Source organism: Kwoniella newhampshirensis, chromosome 5, assembly GCF_039105145.1.
Source record: "Kwoniella newhampshirensis strain CBS 13917 chromosome 5, whole genome shotgun sequence".
In the NCBI taxonomy this organism is placed as follows: domain Eukaryota; kingdom Fungi; phylum Basidiomycota; class Tremellomycetes; order Tremellales; family Cryptococcaceae; genus Kwoniella; species Kwoniella newhampshirensis.
Window position 1 is genome coordinate 1,172,738 of NC_089959.1, and position 15,844 is coordinate 1,188,581.

At 51.1% G+C, this 15,844-nt stretch overlaps 2 protein-coding genes across 2 annotated transcripts; both read right to left on the minus strand.

Moving 5' to 3' along the window:
* Nucleotides 1-59: 59 nt before the first annotated feature.
* IAR55_002997 (uncharacterized protein) lies at nt 60-11,685 on the minus strand (the record flags this gene model as incomplete). The annotated part of the gene is made up of 19 exons (XM_066946108.1): nt 60-194; nt 338-453; nt 582-786; nt 857-985; nt 1,051-1,230; nt 1,318-1,604; nt 1,661-4,733; nt 4,792-6,453; nt 6,508-7,148; nt 7,593-7,611; nt 7,669-7,809; nt 7,881-9,026; nt 9,086-9,147; nt 9,217-9,337; nt 9,493-9,599; nt 9,664-9,700; nt 9,755-9,796; nt 9,844-10,252; nt 10,307-11,685. The coding sequence occupies 19 exons, from the start codon at nt 11,683-11,685 to the stop codon at nt 60-62; spliced, it is 9,891 nt and encodes a 3,296-aa protein (XP_066803609.1).
* Nucleotides 11,686-12,637: 952 nt separating this feature from the next.
* IAR55_002998 (uncharacterized protein) lies at nt 12,638-14,855 on the minus strand (the record flags this gene model as incomplete). The annotated part of the gene is made up of 5 exons (XM_066946109.1): nt 12,638-12,795; nt 12,849-12,938; nt 12,988-13,061; nt 13,116-13,769; nt 14,152-14,855. The coding sequence occupies 5 exons, from the start codon at nt 14,853-14,855 to the stop codon at nt 12,638-12,640; spliced, it is 1,680 nt and encodes a 559-aa protein (XP_066803610.1).
* Between the last annotated feature and the right edge of the window lie 989 nt (nt 14,856-15,844).

Genomic DNA, 15,844 nt, shown 5'->3' on the forward strand with positions numbered 1-15,844 from the left:
CTCTTCTCATGCTTTGGAAGTTCACCTTCCTCGCCAATGCCCTTGTGGTGGTGTAAACATTACAACAACTGCTTCAATGCTGGTACTGACGAAGCTGTCATGAACTCTCCCGCTAAACGGGTCAGATCTCTGATGGTGGTAATTACAAATGCGTGATATGATTCTTTGTGAATGACCTTTGAGGGTTCGATCGACTGAGGTCGTTGGAGTCAGCAAGAGTGCGTACGTCTCAAAGAACCAGATGAGACATCGAGGATGGAGAGGGACCGGGATGATGTCGCGGAAATCAAAGCGGGAAGACAGGAGGGAGGGGGAGAAAGGAGACCATAAGACTCACATTATTATAGGACACTAATGACGAGACAAGCAGGTTTATACATCTGTAAACGAATGATTTGGTTGAAGCGGGTGTACGTCCTGATCTCAACAGATCTGGTATGACCCCGAATATCGCTATGATTGCAAACGAAATCAAAGGTCTATCAGTTTGTGTCCGCTTGGAGATGTTGCTTGGTCAAAGCGTGGTCCTGTCGGTGATGTTGCCTGGCCGATCAGATGGGATGAGGCGGGCTCCAACTCACCTTGTAAAACTTCCCCTCGAATCTCCATGAATCCACTCCTATCCAATTCCCTTTCTAATGGTTCTACGTTTTTCAATGGAGCGAGCAGAGGATCTTCCATCGCTCCTGGCATGAGGAGCAAAGACGAAAAGAACTTGTGCTCAACCGTGAGTTTGTCGGTACCGATCACTTGGAAAAAGAGCGCAACGAAATCTTCGTCGTAATGCTGAACATACTGAACGTGATTAGCGGCTATCTATGCGATGTCGATCCATTGACGACGAAACAACACTCACGACGAACGACCCTGGATCCAATTGTGCGACATTCAACATGAAATGCAATCCGACCTGTACCCGTCCCTTCTCGTCCCCTAATCGAGCCCATGACTGTCTCCCAAAGGGCGAGATAAAAGTCGACCAGTCCTGAAACGAGGTAAAACGGAAATCAGCGTCCATTACTGCCCTATTTTACTGCACCCGATACTCACCAGCTTCTGATGTTCGACCACCAAAACTGCTGCGCAATCTGACCAGCACTTGGTGAGCTTGCTGATGAACATGTGACGGTCGGCGTCATGAAAAGTAGCTTTTGCATTATCTTCCGCTACCGGTGGTAGCATATCGGACAACAATCTGTAGATCTTCGGCGAAAGGACATTTTCGATGATCTGACGTAGCAGCGAGACTTCCGTCAGCCTTCAAATCTCCCACCCACGAGCAAGAAATTTGCCGACTTGATTGCGGTACGAACTCACATCCGCAAATTCCTTGTCCTGCTTCTCGACCGGATCATCTTCTCTCCCTTCCACTTCTCCGCCCAAGGCCAGCATATCAACATCGTTGAAGTCGATCCCAAGTGAACCGAACTCGTCCATACTCTCGCTCTGGTGACTGTCTTTCTCCTTCGCCTCACGACGTTGACGAGCTAATCGAGGAAGAGCTGAAGCCCGAGTATCGAGGAATGCTTGGATTGTAGCGATCACTTCAAGCCCACATTTCAGGTCTTTTGCTAATTCGAGATCAAATATATGTATTGTCCAACCTTAGTCGATAGCCAGGTCAGTGTGGTTCACGTTGTCAATGCGGGATATCACTTACTCTCATGCAGTAGACTTGGGTCTGGATAGACAGGCTTCGCTTGCTCCTGCACATCGAACGAGTGATGCTTGATAATCTGTTGGAAACATGTGACGACCAAGACCATGGTCCGCTCTATCTCCAGTCTACCAGGAGCCAACGCGGGTGCGACTGTAGACGGTTGATGGTGCTTCTCCAGCTCTCCTTGTAGAGTACCTAGAATCTCTGCAAATCGATCGACTACCGAAGTAAGAGCTTGCCGATGATGTCGACAAGCTACTGCCAGGTACATCAAGCCTCTAATACAGATCTGTCTAGAGTCAAGATCCGCTTGCTCGAAAAGCGACCATTTTCTCGAATTAGCCAAAAGATAAGTCAGAAGCGAAGGCGAGAAATAGCAGGCTGCAATCATCGTCGAGTATCGATTGATGAGTTGACCGAGATCTTTGGCGGAAGGTGGGAAGATTCGGTTGAATTTCACCGCACTGACAGGAATGATGGACATCACCAGTCGTTGTACGTCTCTCTCAGCTTGTTGAGCTTCGCTGAGCGATTGGGCAGCCGATATGATGTCAGAGGCCGCTACGCACACCAAACGAAGATACAGTTCAAAAGCAGTCTCTCTCTTTGTATCTTCTGCGGCGGTCAGCGACATGTCGAAGCGAGTGATGAAGCTGGGGTAGTCGACCGAAGGCTCAGTAGGTAGATTTCGGTACTGCCGATTTTTGAAGATCACACCCAAATCCCGTGTTGCAACCGAAAAGCTCTCGCGATCGAACGACCAGCTCCAGACAGCTGATAACCAGACACACCGGGCCATCATCACCTTGACGTAACGATCGCGGCCTTGGAGTTGGTCGGATTTGGCTTTTTTCTCAGCTTCCTCATCGAAAGCCACCTTGATGAGACCAACTGCACGTCGGACTAGCGACCATCGCGGAGCCGATATGAAGACTGAACTGATCTTCCCATCCACATCGAATTGGGATAGAGCACAGAGACCAAAAATCAGAAACCAGATACGTTCTGCCGCTATGGGACCAGTCTGATCGAGGTAGAATACCTGGTCAAGGGCACGATGGAGGCATGACAAGAATGTGCTTCCTTCTGGCAAATTCTGGTGCTCGTCCCAAGCGGACGTAGAGTGGATGAGTGAGATCCACACGGTGACAGATAGGTCTGAGATCTCTGCCGAGTCGGACTCGCCTCTCATGATGAGCTTGAGCGGTCGTATCGTCTTGTCGAAACCTCCGGACAGCAACTGACACAGCACGGCACTTGCGCAGTCCTGTATGAGTGCGTTCTGTGCTTCTCCTCCCACTGCTTCCGAATTGCTGACACAACAAACGATCTCGAATATAGACCATCGAAGCCGAAGCATTGCGTCCTTCGCGGCTCGAGCTCGCACACGATCGACATTGATGCTGTTGAGTTTGAGATTGAGCTGCCGCACAGCGTCAGCTAGGTCGGATCGTAAGCCTTCGAGGTTGTCCACGATGTGGTGACGACGAGAAGAAATATAAGTTCCGAAGAAGGTGAATGGACCGAGCATCAGAATTTCATCGGAATCTTCATTTGCGATGGTGACCAGTTGTCGATAAACAGAATCGAACACCAGATTGACCACCTCTTGCACGGAAGCCGGTGGCGTATCACTCTTGAGGTCGATACCATACGCTGAAACGTTTTCGATGTATATTTGAGTCGAAGGATCGTTTCTGAGCTGTCCTACTAGTCTCTTCAGATGCCCGCTTCCCGGGACCGAATTCTCCTCGCAATATAGACCAGAAGGTAAAGGAGTGATATCGAAGTCGATAGGAAATCGATCAAAGTTGGCCCACGATCTTGCCTTCCCAATCCCAGTGTCCAGAAAGTCCGGGGCAGGGGCCGCAGGGAGTGCAGGAAGCGATCTTGACTGTGTTCGCGCAAAAGTGCGGACTTTCGCCGGGCCAGGTAGGATCGGTCGAAGGTCGTCTTGGCTCTCAAACTCAAAATCAGCAGTGGCGAAGATCACATGATCATCAAGACGAATTGCGGGACGGGATTTGCGAGATTGACCGTTGCGTTTCCGCTTCTTTGTAGACGGAGCTGGAGACTTGTTCAATGTTGGGAAATCGATGCGAGTTTGCACCATCGCCCGATTTCCCTCGCTGAGGGAAGCACGGACACGCTTCACTAGTCCAAGTGCTGGTCGACGGGAATGAGACGAGCGGTGTTTGTGTCGGGGATCGACGGGCTTCTTCGGTTCGGTCGGTTTCCAACGATTGCCCGAGACGATACCTTCAAAATCTCCCCGATGCAAGCGAGCAAGAGTGTGTTCCGTCTGGTTGTCCTCGGCAGCCTCAGAAGATGAGTCACTTCCGCCTGAGACGACGATCGGCTGTTCGATCGAGTTGAGCCTACCGTGAACAGAAGGTGTCACTGGGGGAGTATCATCGTTGTCTTCGTCCGAGAACATCGCTGCGATATCCAATGTATCGTGTCCAGCACCGCGTCGAATCACTGCTCTACCAGGTCTCAATGGCGATAGTTTCGCTCTTTGATCTCTTCGCTTCTTCTCTTCCCTCCTCTGCTGCCTAGCAAGCTCTTCGGCCTCGAGCTTCTTCAGCATCGCAGCAGGCATCATTCGCCTTGCAATTCTCTTCCGTTGATCGTGGACAGAGTCTGCTCCGGAAGAGCTACAATCGCTTGGCGAAACCGGATCCACTGTCCGAGCGCGTATAGGCGGGGACCGATTTACATCGAGGATGGGGAAAGAATCACGTTGTACGGACGGTGACAGATGCGTCGGAAATTCGTCGAACGTGAAAATTTGCGGTTGACCATAACCAATGTCCATATCGATATCATTGCCGCCAGAGAAAGCGCTGCGAAATGAGGCAGTCGGACTTCTTGTAAGGCTCTTCGCAGGAGAGACGAAGGGAGACGGGAAAGCTTGAGGAGGAATGTTATCCGAATCGGAGGAAGAACGTAGAGCGGGCTGTGGGTGCCCTTTATTCTTCCTTGCGTATGTTCTGGTGCCTCCTGGGGTGCGTCTGACAGAAGTAGCTCGAGCTTTCGGTGGGTCCTTCCGTGTTTTCACGGATGGCTTTTCCTAAGATATGTAGCCATCAACATGCGTTCGGAAATCGTCCACCAGATTAGGCACTCACTCGATCGCTCTCCTCTGATCCCGTCTTCTCACCATGCATATCCTTCATGAGTCTGTCGAATTGTCTCTTCTCTTTCTCGGCATCTCTCACTCGCTTTTTCTCCTCCTTGGCGGCTCGCATTCTCCGTTTCGCGATCTGCTGCAGTTCTCGCGCTACCTTCGGATCTGTTTCGTCCGGAGCAGTGCCATGTTCCAAGAAATACTCGTCGAGATCGGCATCAATAAGAGTTCTGGGAGTACGAGCTCTTTTTGTCTGTTCAGGCGGAGCATTCCCGATCACAATCCTTTCTGATGACTCTACTTCATTAAGACTCGCTTCAGAGCTCTCATCCACTTGACCTTCCTCATCTTTGTCTTCCTCGTTCGGCGAGATCTCTCTTGCATCGGCAACAGCTTTCTTGCCTTTCTTGAATCCTCCTTTGCGCAAAGCTGCTTCATAGATCTGTCGCTCTTTCGTGTACGGTTGTAATTGAAGTACCGTACGAGTTCGAAAAGTCCTGGCGGTACGGAACTGCTCGAGGGCTGGGTCGGCTGCAGGGAGAGAATCGGGTACCTGAAGCAGAGGAACAGGTGCTGGATTGGCGACCGCTGCGAAGATGGACGAAAGATCGGCGGCTGGGGATGACCCTCTCTGAGCTGTGCGTAGTCTGGCCGAGTACTCAGGTGGTCGACCGATGACTGATGGACTTGTATGGTGCTGAGATGTTCGTGGAAAAGACGCAAGGTGTCCCTGTGTCAGATCAGCACTTCTAGGTGGAGGCATGGTGATCTCTTTCGGGGGAGATGAAAACGGTGGCGTGCTGGGTGATAGTACGGGAAGGACAGGTGGATGTCCAGAACCCCAAGGACGGTGCGGTGTACCAGGCTTCCCAGGAGAGCTCGGAAAGATCGAAAAAGGTCCAAAAGTTTCGAACTCGGGCACGGTTTGAGGGAAAGATGAGAAAGATCCAGCTTGATCTATAGAGGTTGGCTTGCCCGGGGACTCTCCTGGTAGTGACTGGGATAGGTCGATCCCGTTGAAGAGCGGAACGGTCTGCGGCGTGGTGGATCGCGAACTGCACAGGCTGGGTGAATGTCGTAGTTCTGTTGCAGGATCTGGAAAGGAGTGTTCCATAGGTATATGGATCGGAGCCATCTCCAGGTCTTGTTGCAAGCCGAGCTTTTCTTGCCCACTCCCACTATGGCTGTCGCTTGGCTCATCCTCCTTTGGTACGCTCCCGAGAACGTATTCGTGCTGTGAGATTAATCCAACATGCTTGGTCGAATCTATGATACTCCCATCGCGTCGGAGCTCTCTCACTTCAAGTATCGGTCCTTCAGCGTTGACTAATTCATCCGCATCGGTGAGGACTTCTCCACTGGCCTTGCGCCAATCTCCCGATTCCTGACCTATAAGATCCAGCTCGTCATCACTTTCTTCCCACCGTCTTCCTTCGGCTGATTCTGACTCCATAGAATATCGAGGAAAGAACGGATCATCTCCGTTCTGACTGAACGAAAGCGGTTGAGTGGGGGATGTCCCGCGAGAAGTAGATCGGGACAGTGAGTGGGACTCGGATGTGGTCGAGAAAGGCGATGATCGTGATATCAGCTGGGGAGGTGAGGGAAGGAGTGTTTCGAATGTCTGCTTGACCCTATGTGGTGTTGTACGGTGAAGCGACGGCTGGCGCGGTATGAGCTCGACTGTACTACCTGGTTCTTGCGCTTTATAGCTTACTATCGAATCTTTGTCAGGTTTCTGCGGTTGGACTGAAATCTCTCTATACTCAATCTCTTCTACTTCCTCTTCCTCCTCCCCTTCTTCGTCCATGCTTACCAACTCCACCTCGACCCTATCTTCTAGCCTCGCTTTCCTACGTTCTTTCCATCGCTCATATTCCTCATCCTCGCTTGGGGGAATCAGGTCTTCATCCCCCGATCTCAACTCCTCTGCTTCCCTATCCCGTCGCTTTGCAGCTCTCGTCACTCTCCCACCTGATCTTGTGGTACTGCGAGCATGCGTCGGTGTAGAAGTCGGGATAGTGACAGGCGAAGACGGGTATAATTCCGATTCGTGTGGGTACTGAGTTGCAGGGATTCGTTTCGTGCGTCTACGAGAAGAAGTTGCACTCGTCATCGGATGAGGTGTGGGTTGTATAGGTGACATAGCCAGTGGATCTTCCTCATCTTCCATGTCATTTTCGAGACGTTGTCGTCTTCGTAGCGAGGCCAACGAAGTTGGACCAGGACCTGCTTTCGCTTTCGCTTTTCCCGAGCTATCTACTCTAGCTCGCCGAACTCTGATTGGTGTCTGAATTGGTGAATCCACCGTTTCGACAGTAGGATCTTTTCGACCCTTTATACGCGGTGTCATCTTCTCTGAGGAGATTGAGACATGTGAGCGTGCTGATTCAGACGATTTGTTTGTACGTGAAGCGCAAGGCAAAAGACGAAAGGTGAATGTCGGAAATTACAGACAGAGCAAAGTAAATCGACGCGTCTCACTCAGGTGGAGGGGATGAATTGCGCGTCACAGAGAAGAGTGGCGGTGGCGAGTGGCAGGAACAGGGTGGCGAATGGTGTTGAAATGACGATACTAGCCGCATGATCTGGAGGGATGACGTGATGAGCATGAAACATGGTATGGATGATACTACGGAGCTACGAATACTTATGTTATCACAGAACCTGCCACCTGGACTGTTTGGTCATGAGCACCGGGAAGGCTAAAAAACCAGCACTTTCTGCCATAGGTACAATTTCCGCCCATTGGACATCTGTGGCCATAGGTACAGTCTTCCGCTTTTCTCTGACAGGGCCTACCATTGCTCCTTATGCACTTCTAAGGAACCAAATGCTTCAGCAAAAGTGAGTGAGGTTCGAATGGAGAAGAACTCACGATTCGTTTCGCCAGTCCCTTCAACATTCTCACCTCACTATCGAAAAAAACGTAATCATGTCCAAATTTGCAAGAGCGGTTCGGACAGCGTCCTTCGAGATAATGATGATGGCATGGCTTGGGATCGAGATTACTGAGGAACTACTGGAGACAGGACCGTTATCAGCAGACCTTCACCCCGAATCGCCGGACGCCTCAGAAAAATCACTCACTCGATACTCTTCGCTCTGAGGTCTGGCCTTCTGGCCTGCACCTGCCACTCGAAAGCCATACAGACGGTCGCCGGACCCCAATTCGGAATACTGAGTGGAAGGAGATGACACGGAACCAAGTGGAATCTTGTTCGCATTGGAGACAGGACCGATGTATAGGTTAGTCCTGTCCTTCGCCATCATGGGGTATCGATCTGCGCCAGACTCCCTTTTCTGTTGCACCAATCGATCCTTCCAGCCTTGTCTCGCCCCCGCTTGAGCTCTCTCAAGTGAAGCCACGCTGATAGAATGGGATCGCCCCCTCTCTGTGATGTCGTCATCGTTGTTGATGGTTGTCGGTCTTTGGACATGCTTGAGAGCGGAATGAGGCAGTTGGACGGACGGCTCATCCTCGTCACTTTCCGGCGGACTTCCCCCTATCGAGCCGTCAACCGTGATATCGATGGGCACCACAATGCTTTGACCTTGGGGTCGATGTCTGGTTGGAGACTGCTCAGGAGTGGACGAACAAGTGAATATCCCTCGTCGAGATGCTTTCGGAGTGGTAGCATGCGACACTTGCGAAGGTGACGGACTTCTGATGGTAGAGTATGTGGACCTCTCCTCTAAAAGGCGATCGACCCTTTCCTTGTCCGTCTCAGATCGTGATGGACCAGCGGGAGAAGAAGTCACTCTGAGCCAAAGAGGAGGTTTGAAGGAGGTCAGAGGCGAAGTCTGCCTGATTGACAATAGCTCTTCTGGAGGATAAATCCTTGGATTCTGCGGCGCTGTGGAAGAGATGGACATCGTCGAAGCGCTATGCCTCAGACCTTGATACCTCTGGTCCACGCCTGAGTGAATGTCTGTTTCAGTAGGGGAAGGTGGTTGGATCGTGCGGATTGATGCCACACTTAATGGCCTAGTCGTTGGTTGCGATGTGCTAGCAATCGAGACCACAGATGCCGATCCGACCCTTCGGCAGACTTGGTACTGGACGTCCCAGTCACTTGGATCGATCTTGAATAGCTGGTCAACGTACAGTAGCCTGTCCTGTCCCAGGAACAAGAAAGGATCGTCTTCCATATCTTTGGTCGATCTCACCGCGTAGATCTTGCCCGACTTCCCTTGCTTTTGACAAAGCTGAAGGTACTTGAGATATCGCTTTGACTATAAGGTCCTGTCAACCCTCTACAACCATGATATTCGACCCAGACACCGCGACTCACAGACTCAGCACCTAAAACTATGAGGCTACAAGCCTGCCTCGAAGCATACAATGACATTAGAGCTGTTGTACCGAAACGTACCATGATCAGCGGAAGCGAAGAGGATCATGGGTATGGCGGAGTTTATTCACCTTTGATCTTATCTGATGGCCCTCCAGGACCATTTACATCTATTATTGTGCATAGATCATGCTGAGAACTGAATCCGTCGCAGAACTGACGAAACTGAGTTAAGCTCGTGATGGACCCAACCTAAAGATGTGGCAATGATGAGTTCAACACCCCGTTCGCGGTCACGCGAGCGAAGTACAGCCTCACTGTTTTGAGCAGCTTCGACGTTTGGGCCTATTGGGTTCATTGGGTTCGTTGGCGACTGGTTCAAACATCTAGCACGCACAAAAACTCACCACGTCCATGAACAGCTGCGCCATTATCACAGCTGGTTTGGAAGTGGGCATCACAATATTGCAGAGCACGTTTGTTTTCTCTAGAACGCTGAGCGCCATCTCACTCCCTACAGTTTCCACGTTTGATCGTTAGCTTTGATAGATCAATCGAGTCTCGATGACGAGTCTCACCCCCTCGGTGACCCCTTTTGAGGAGAGCAGGATCAAACTTGAGGCGCCAGAGTCAGCATGGACTTCGCTTTAGGCCACGATCCTTCCTCACCATGCTAGGCTCTCCCTCTAGAAGCACAATCGCAAAAGCGGGCTGATAGGGTTGGTTAACGCGGTCAGCGCAGAAGTAGTAACCCTCACCTCTCCTCCCTTGCCATAGTTGGCCTCTCCAGCTGTTCTCTTCTCCAACTGATCCTGAAGGGCAAAGAAATCTCTTGCTAGTGTCGAGTTCCTCTTCTCCAAAAGCCCATTCTCTCTCTCCAGATCTTCTGTTCTCTTGTTCAACCTCTCTTTGTCGATCAGGAGTCGATCTGCCTGAGATTTGTACATCTTGGCGGAGCTTTGAGCGTCAATACATTTGGTTGAAAGCTGCTCGGTCTTTGCTTTCGCCGATTTCACCTCGCTTTCAACTTCTTCCTTAGCTTTGCGAAGTGACGAGTTCTCCGATTCCAAAGTCGATAACCGTGTTGCATACGACTCCTCGAGCTTGTGTGAGTTGGCCGGATCGAAGATCTGGGGACTGAAAGTGGACATAGTATGGCAAGTGTGCCTGTAGTCTCAAGAGATGAGCACTTGAGCTACAGCCCCTCAAGGGGCCACTCACTTCGTGATACTCTGCCCAATTCTCTCCGTTACCTCCTCTAATCCACCATAAAATCTCCCATGAGCGTCATCAAGCTGTAGCCAGAGCTCCTTCAGCTCTTTGACCTCTTCGACCGCCTCATTGAGAGCCTGGCTTTGTACGCCTCCATCCATTGTATTCAGGAGCTGGTTCAAAATTACAGCGGACGAGGCTGAGGAGACCATCGGACGATCGGGTCCTGTCATCTGCAGAAGTGACACCGGATTTTCAGGAGAATGGGGAAGTGGGATCAGCCTGGGTGACTGATGGACTGCTGCCACACTAAGCTCGAGGCTTTGCTCCGGCCGCGTAGGAGACGATATTCTTGCTGGCGAGGAGACGGGTGACTTTGGAAGGGGAATGTTGTTCGGTTGAGTGGAAAAACAGAAGAAGGGGAACGCAGGGAACGCAGTTTCTGTATCGATTGGGGTCGATCCAGGATCGGCAGTTGCGACTCTACCCTTGTTTTCAGCCGTAGACAGGTCGATAATTGATGTAGAGTAAATATTGAGAACCTCGTCCGCACTATGCTTGGAGGGAGTGAGAGGCGTCGTGTCAACCGCATCGGAAATGTCAATGTCGTCTGTTGCTGGAGAGGCATCGTCTCGTCCCTCTTGTCGAACAGCCACGTTGATTCCTGCCTTTGTCTTTTCCTTTCCTTCAGATTGGACTACCTTCTTTCCCATCTCCGTCACACTTTTGAGATCAAGAGGGGAGGTGATCCTCACCGCTTCGGAACTCCTCGGGGTCAGCAAGCCTGAAGCAGTTTGCCACGGAGCCCCCTGTTCAACAGCAAGGATACCTGTCGTGCTAGGAGAGAGAGTTTGTATCTCTGCCCCATCACCTGCAATGGGTATGGAGGTGACTCCGCCTCGTGTAGTAGGAGAAGGAAAGAACGATGGTGGTGTAAAAGGCCGTTTCACCGTCATGCTCTTCGTTCGAGACTTGCTTTGGAATGGCGAGGCAGTTGCTGATAATTTGCTGTTACTGCTTTTCGCAGTCAAAGTCGTGCTTTTGACAGATTGAGTAGGTGAAAGAAGGATGATGGTCTCATCCACAGACGAATTGGGCTGAGATAGGATTGCTAGGCCATCTTTCCTCGTGTTCGCGTGTGGAGAAGGCGACGTGGGCACAAGGACTGGCCATTGAGTGTCGCAACTGTTTGCGAAGAGCGATGAACGGTCGTTCTCACCGATAGGCAGAGGAGATTGCGGATGAGAAGGAGGAAGAAGAGCGTCGGTGTCGGTGTCGGTGTCGCTCAGATCGACCATATTGGTGTCTTGGTTTTGTTCGCGCATGTTGGACGGGGCAGGAGAATAATATCCATTCAGTGCAGACGTGATTGTTGAGCGCTGTTTCATGTTTGTCGTGCAGTATTAGCCATTACATATCTGACTGTTTGGTAAATTCAGCTTCACTTGAACCAGCTCTCGTCAGCCCAAACGTTCTCGCCCACGCACGACCGCCACAATTGACTTTTCTGCCTCTGGATTGTCTGCAAAGCTGACCCCCACGAGCGATGGAAAGAGGGCAAGGTGCAGCTGTCAAACGATTCAAAAATGAGTTCTGGACCAGAGTAGACGAAAGAAGAGGAAAACAAACGAGATACAAGGTGAAAAGAAGTAACTCAGACATGCTGTTTGTCCGTCTGTGACGAGAGTGAACCGTGCGTTCGTGCGTGTGGTCGTCGAAAGGAGGGTGTGGGCAGATCACAGTGTCGAGCGCACAGACCTTCCAAGTTGACATTGATGCTTCTGCCTCTCCTGTAGTGCGATCGGTAATTTTACTTACCCAGCATCATAACCTTTCCTTGGAGGATTAGACGAGCAAAGTACTGCAAGTCAAGCAGCCCACTCGTGCTGGTTCAATGATAATGATCGTGCTTTCAATGCATACTTGATTCGCTAGTTGGACCTCTTCTTATCTCGACTCTCAACAGCGCTCTCACTCCTGCCGAATCTTCTCCCCAAGCACGAAACAACGGGTCACGAAGTATATGCTGAATTTATACAAAGAACCGGCAAAAAAGGGATCGATAATGGAAATGAAATTATGCTACAATACCTCAAGACTGCTGTGCAAGACAGACTGTCAGGGCGGAGGTCAAAACGAGTGCAGGGTGTCAATAGGCTATGTACAAAAAGAAGGTGAAGGGGTAATAACGAGATCGGGTCACAACGATGCAGGTGTCGAGCGTTCGTCCTGTCGTCGAAAACGATGTATGCAAGCGAGCGAGCGAGATATCGGTATCGGTGCCGCGGACAGACGCAGTATTATAAAGGTTTAGGTACTATCGTTACAGTTGGCCATAGCCTAATTGGTTTGAGCGAAGGCTTGATCGATGGGGTTATGGCCAGAAGTGGCGGTGATGCTCGGAGCGCTGAGAGACGTCTCCACAGCTGGAGTCGAAGGTTCGGAACGGAAAGATCGGGACTTGGGATTGTGATATGTTCGACGTTGCTCGCGGGCGACTATCAATGCTGTCAGCAAGGGAGTCCGGGGCGGGGCTCGAGGATGAGCTCACCAGTCACGCGCAACTCTTTGCCAGTGAATTTGGCATTGACAGACTTCAGATTGGCATCTTCTCCAAGCTTGATATCCCATTGAGCATGATCTGAGGCACACGATCAGACAGGATTCTATCCTCAACAAAGCCAACTCACCACCTTCGTCCCATTGGTCCGCCACGATGTGGATGGTCCTATGGCCTCTCGTCGCAATTGTGATATTATCGAGTCTGTATTTCTTATCAGCTCAGTCGTTTGGCGGGGAGTAAATCAGCGGCACTCACGAAAAACCAGGTAACCACACCATGATATCGTACAGCTCGGGTGTACTCTTGATGGCAATTCGTCCTTCCATGCCTTTGATGATCTCGATCCATTCGTCCTCCTTGCCCTCAAATAACTCAGGGTCAAAGTCGTCAAAACTGATATCAGGACGACTCTGAGCCGAGCCAAAGGACAAGGCACGACCAGAAATAGAGTTGGTAATTGTGGGCGGTTGAGCCCATCTCGGCGGAGGCGGCGTGAGCTGGGTGCTTTTGCTGCTGGAAGACGACGACGAAATGCTCGCTCCCGACGACGCGAGAGACCGAGTGGAGGAGGTCGTGGATGAATGCCTTCTTCCTCCGGGGTGGAAGGAAGGGAGAGGGTATCCAGCCGGAGGCGAGAGGGGCGCGGAAATATGACAACCCGTTGCAGGAGAATGAGCAATGATTTTCTTGTCTGCTGCGATGACGTTTCCGGATTCCCCCGAGAGCCGTTTCACGCTTGTAGGGGTTGCTTTAGGATGAGGATTCTCGGAACTAGGCGGAGGCGGAGGTGCCGATTTCGAAGCAGTATGCGACGGACCATCGAGAGGAGGAATCCCTTTCAACGTGGTAAAGTTGGGGAAGCTTGGGTCATGAAGATGATGATGAGGCGTGGTTGGGGGTGTATCGAGACTGCGTTGTGGAAGGTCCAGGCGAGGTGGTTCGTGAGTAAGAGGAAGAATGGTGAGTAGCATAGGAGGATATTTGCACATATCATCAGTATTCATTCTTGCCTGTTTGCGATGCCAATGTGTGTGGGAGGGACAGAAAGACTGGCGGAGAAAGTTGCTATCGCATCCGTCCTAACGGCTTAGGCCTGACGTCATGCCCTACAAGACGTAACCGGAAAGCGTGTCAAGGATCATAAAGGAAGGTAAGTTGAAGTGGGACATGCCAGGAAGGTCCCGAATTGGCCCAGAGTCTGTGGCGAGGCCCGGCTTCTTCCAAGAATGGGAAGACACAACGAAAGAGGAACGTTGCGAGGGGTCAAAAACAATGCGGGATGCCCACTCACCTAGCATGCTTTTTCCTCCAGCTACTTGCCCTTTTCAATGAGGGATTTCTTGACACGGTCGAGCTGCCATCCGTTACCATCGTCATCGGTTCATCGAACATGCCCTGTCTTCGAGGTGAAGCAGCAGACAGGGGCCAAACGGGCGGAGGCAATTCTGCTCGAGGGGTACTTTCGCCCTTTGAGAGAGCGGTGCTCGTTGTAGAGTCAGACGGAGACGAAGGAGTCTCTTCATGCGGTGAGAGGACAGCTGGAAGCTGATCATGATGGGAGAGATCGGGCGTGGTGAGTGCCGGATCGGAATTCGATGACGATGTCGAAGAGACCGTCTGTATTGATCCTGTCGAGGCGTTTCTCGGCGGAGAAGGTGGAGAGCGAGTATTCGCGTCATCATGATTATTATCTCCTTCTACATCCTTCTCACCTCCACCCTCCAAGATATTGCCTTCCCCCATGCTTCCCCAGCTCGTCGCGCTACACTGACTCTCTCTCCGAGCTTGCCCGGTACTATCGCCGGAGGGGCGAGGTCTGAGTCCGAATGGGTTCGTCGTGTCGAAGAGCGAGGAAAAGGATGATGATGAACGAGATGAAGTTGGCGAGGGTGAGGCGGAGGAAGACGAGACGCAAGAAAGTGAGGGTCGACTTTGTTGGGATTGAGGAAGAGCCGATGATTGGTTGATGATTGAATTGGTAGAAAGGAATGTCATTGCACGGAAGCTCGACGTGACTCGTCTTTCTCAGACCGGTGAAACGACGGAGCGGTATATGACACGGTCGAAAGCGGTAAAAGATCGAGCTCGCAACACGAGGCTGTGTGATCTGTTGCACGCACACTCAAAGGAGGTCCGTGATCAGGTGATATGGGATCGATCGTTTGAATGATGAGTGACCTAGAGGTGTTGATTCTTTTTTGGCTCCCTTCTTCTTCTGGGTGGAGCGAGGAAAAGTGGGGTTGTGTGTGTTCTCTGTTTTACGGTTTGTGGTTGATCTTCGCAAGGTACCGACAAGACAACGATTCTCTCAACGGGTGGTCGTTGTCTCACCAATGCCGGACATGACGTTGGGCAGTTTTATAGTGTGACTTGCTGGTTATGTGTTATACGTGCGGATGAGCAAGTGAACCGTCGAATACAATTTTTTTCAATAGCAGGACGACTGGTTTTGTTATGGTGTGATGAACACTCGCAACGCCTTTCCCTTTCCGATGAATCCCAGCCAAGTTAGTGAGTGAAAAGGGATCAATAAACCGTAGATTCGGGTCTCGGGGGTATAAACACGACAGCCGAAACGTAACGACGACGCAGCTCTGGTGATTATGCCCGATGCGACCTCGACTAAGCTCTTTTAGCGTAACGATCCGAAAACTTTGCTGAAATGACGTCTCGTCCCTTTGTGTCCTGTACGACGAGAAAAACGGATGATAACGGGCGGCTTTGATTTGTATTTGTATTTGTATTTGTATTCCCCTTCCCATAAACAACCATGAGCGATTTTGTATAAAGTTATTTGTATTTGCTCTCCGTCAAAACCATTTGTATTACTTTTCTATTTCGCTCACACGCGCCAAGCCACCTCTTTTGGCCCTTTTCCCTCCAGCGCCACCTCATGTCCCGATTCCCCCACCTTTCCCCCCTGTGACATTGCCGCCGCTGTGACCCTGACTTTGTCATTGGCCCTGACCCAGATTGACGTCATG